Below are 1,161 nucleotides of genomic sequence, written 5' to 3'. Positions count from 1 at the left end.
TGGGCATGCACCACACTCTGATGGCCTGACCCCCTATCCCCGGTCACCACCACCGCAGCCCTTTCCGTTTATGGAAATGGCACCACCATCGATTGCTTGATTATGGAGTTGGAACAAGGTGGCGAGCGGTCTCTTCTTTTCTGCTAGCCACAATACCCTGTCTCGCATCGTTGCCACCAGAAGCAGCTACATCGGCATCCGGGTCAGGGGCTGGCACAACTTGATGTCCCAAAATGAAGCTCACCATTGTTCCTGGCATGGCTTTTCACTCGGCGGAGGGGCCTCAAACATCGAAGGAATTTCCGCTTAGGGTAATGACATCGTTGGCGTTTCCATCTTGCTCCAGCAGAGCGAGCTTTGCAATGGGCTACTTCTCGCCAATGGCCATCGTTCGCGGCAACGACTTACTTGTTGAAAACTTTACCACAAGTCTCCACGCAACCTATGCCAGGCATTTATGCGACGCAAGCTGCCAACGTCGTGCTGCGCAATATCGTGACGTACAACAATTTTGGCGGGGGTATCATGACGGCTGCCAGCCACGTACTCATGGACCAAATCACTTGCCATCGGATGGAACAACCGAACCACGTGTACGTTGATGCCTACTTTTGCATCTTCGTTCAGGAGGAAGCGGTCAATACAACACTCCGGGAGAGCGTCCTTTTTGGCCTCTCCACCGTTCTTCTGATTCAAGGCACAGACACGCTGTTGGAGAACTTGAACATCAATTGGGCCCTCAACTCGGATGGTCTCCCCTTTGCTCTTGGATTCAATACATGCAACATCATGCCGGGCCCATCGACCAACAATACAATGATGCGCAACGTCAAGTCCTTGGCGCAATTGGGAGGGTATGGCCTCAACATTTCTGGAACCGACACCCTGGCAGAGGATTCCGTCTTTGGCCATTTCTCTGATAATGTCGGGCTTAACATGGCGCTTGCCGTCTACATTCACCATATCAGCAGGAACACCCTCCTCCAGGGCTCTGACCGGTTTGCTTTAAGGCTTCAAGCCACCGTTGGCCTCGAGACCTTTGGGCAAAACGTCACGGTGCGCAATGCCACCTTCAACAACAACATGTACGAGTCAACGACCATGATCCGCGTGCGCGGAGGCTCTTGTCAGCTGCCAACGTCCTCCTTGTCAATTACCTGC

General features: G+C 53.1%; 1 protein-coding gene across 1 annotated transcript in view; it reads left to right on the top strand.

Annotated features, from left to right (window-relative positions):
* Positions 1–525: 525 nt before the first annotated feature.
* Positions 526–1,161, top strand: part of MONBRDRAFT_34748 (uncharacterized protein) — a gene marked incomplete at both ends in the record, with an annotated part of 7,007 nt that continues 6,371 nt past the window's right edge. Inside the window, one exon of the mRNA XM_001750828.1 lies at positions 526–1,126. Within this exon, the coding sequence (XP_001750880.1) occupies positions 526–1,126 (601 nt within the window). The remainder of the gene's footprint in view (positions 1,127–1,161) is intronic.

Source organism: Monosiga brevicollis, genomic scaffold (genome assembly GCF_000002865.3).
Source record: "Monosiga brevicollis MX1 MONBRscaffold_49 genomic scaffold, whole genome shotgun sequence".
NCBI classification, from domain to species: domain Eukaryota; class Choanoflagellata; order Craspedida; family Salpingoecidae; genus Monosiga; species Monosiga brevicollis.
The sequence above is the reverse complement of the archived record's forward strand: the minus strand, read 5'-3'. Positions and strand labels throughout refer to the sequence as shown.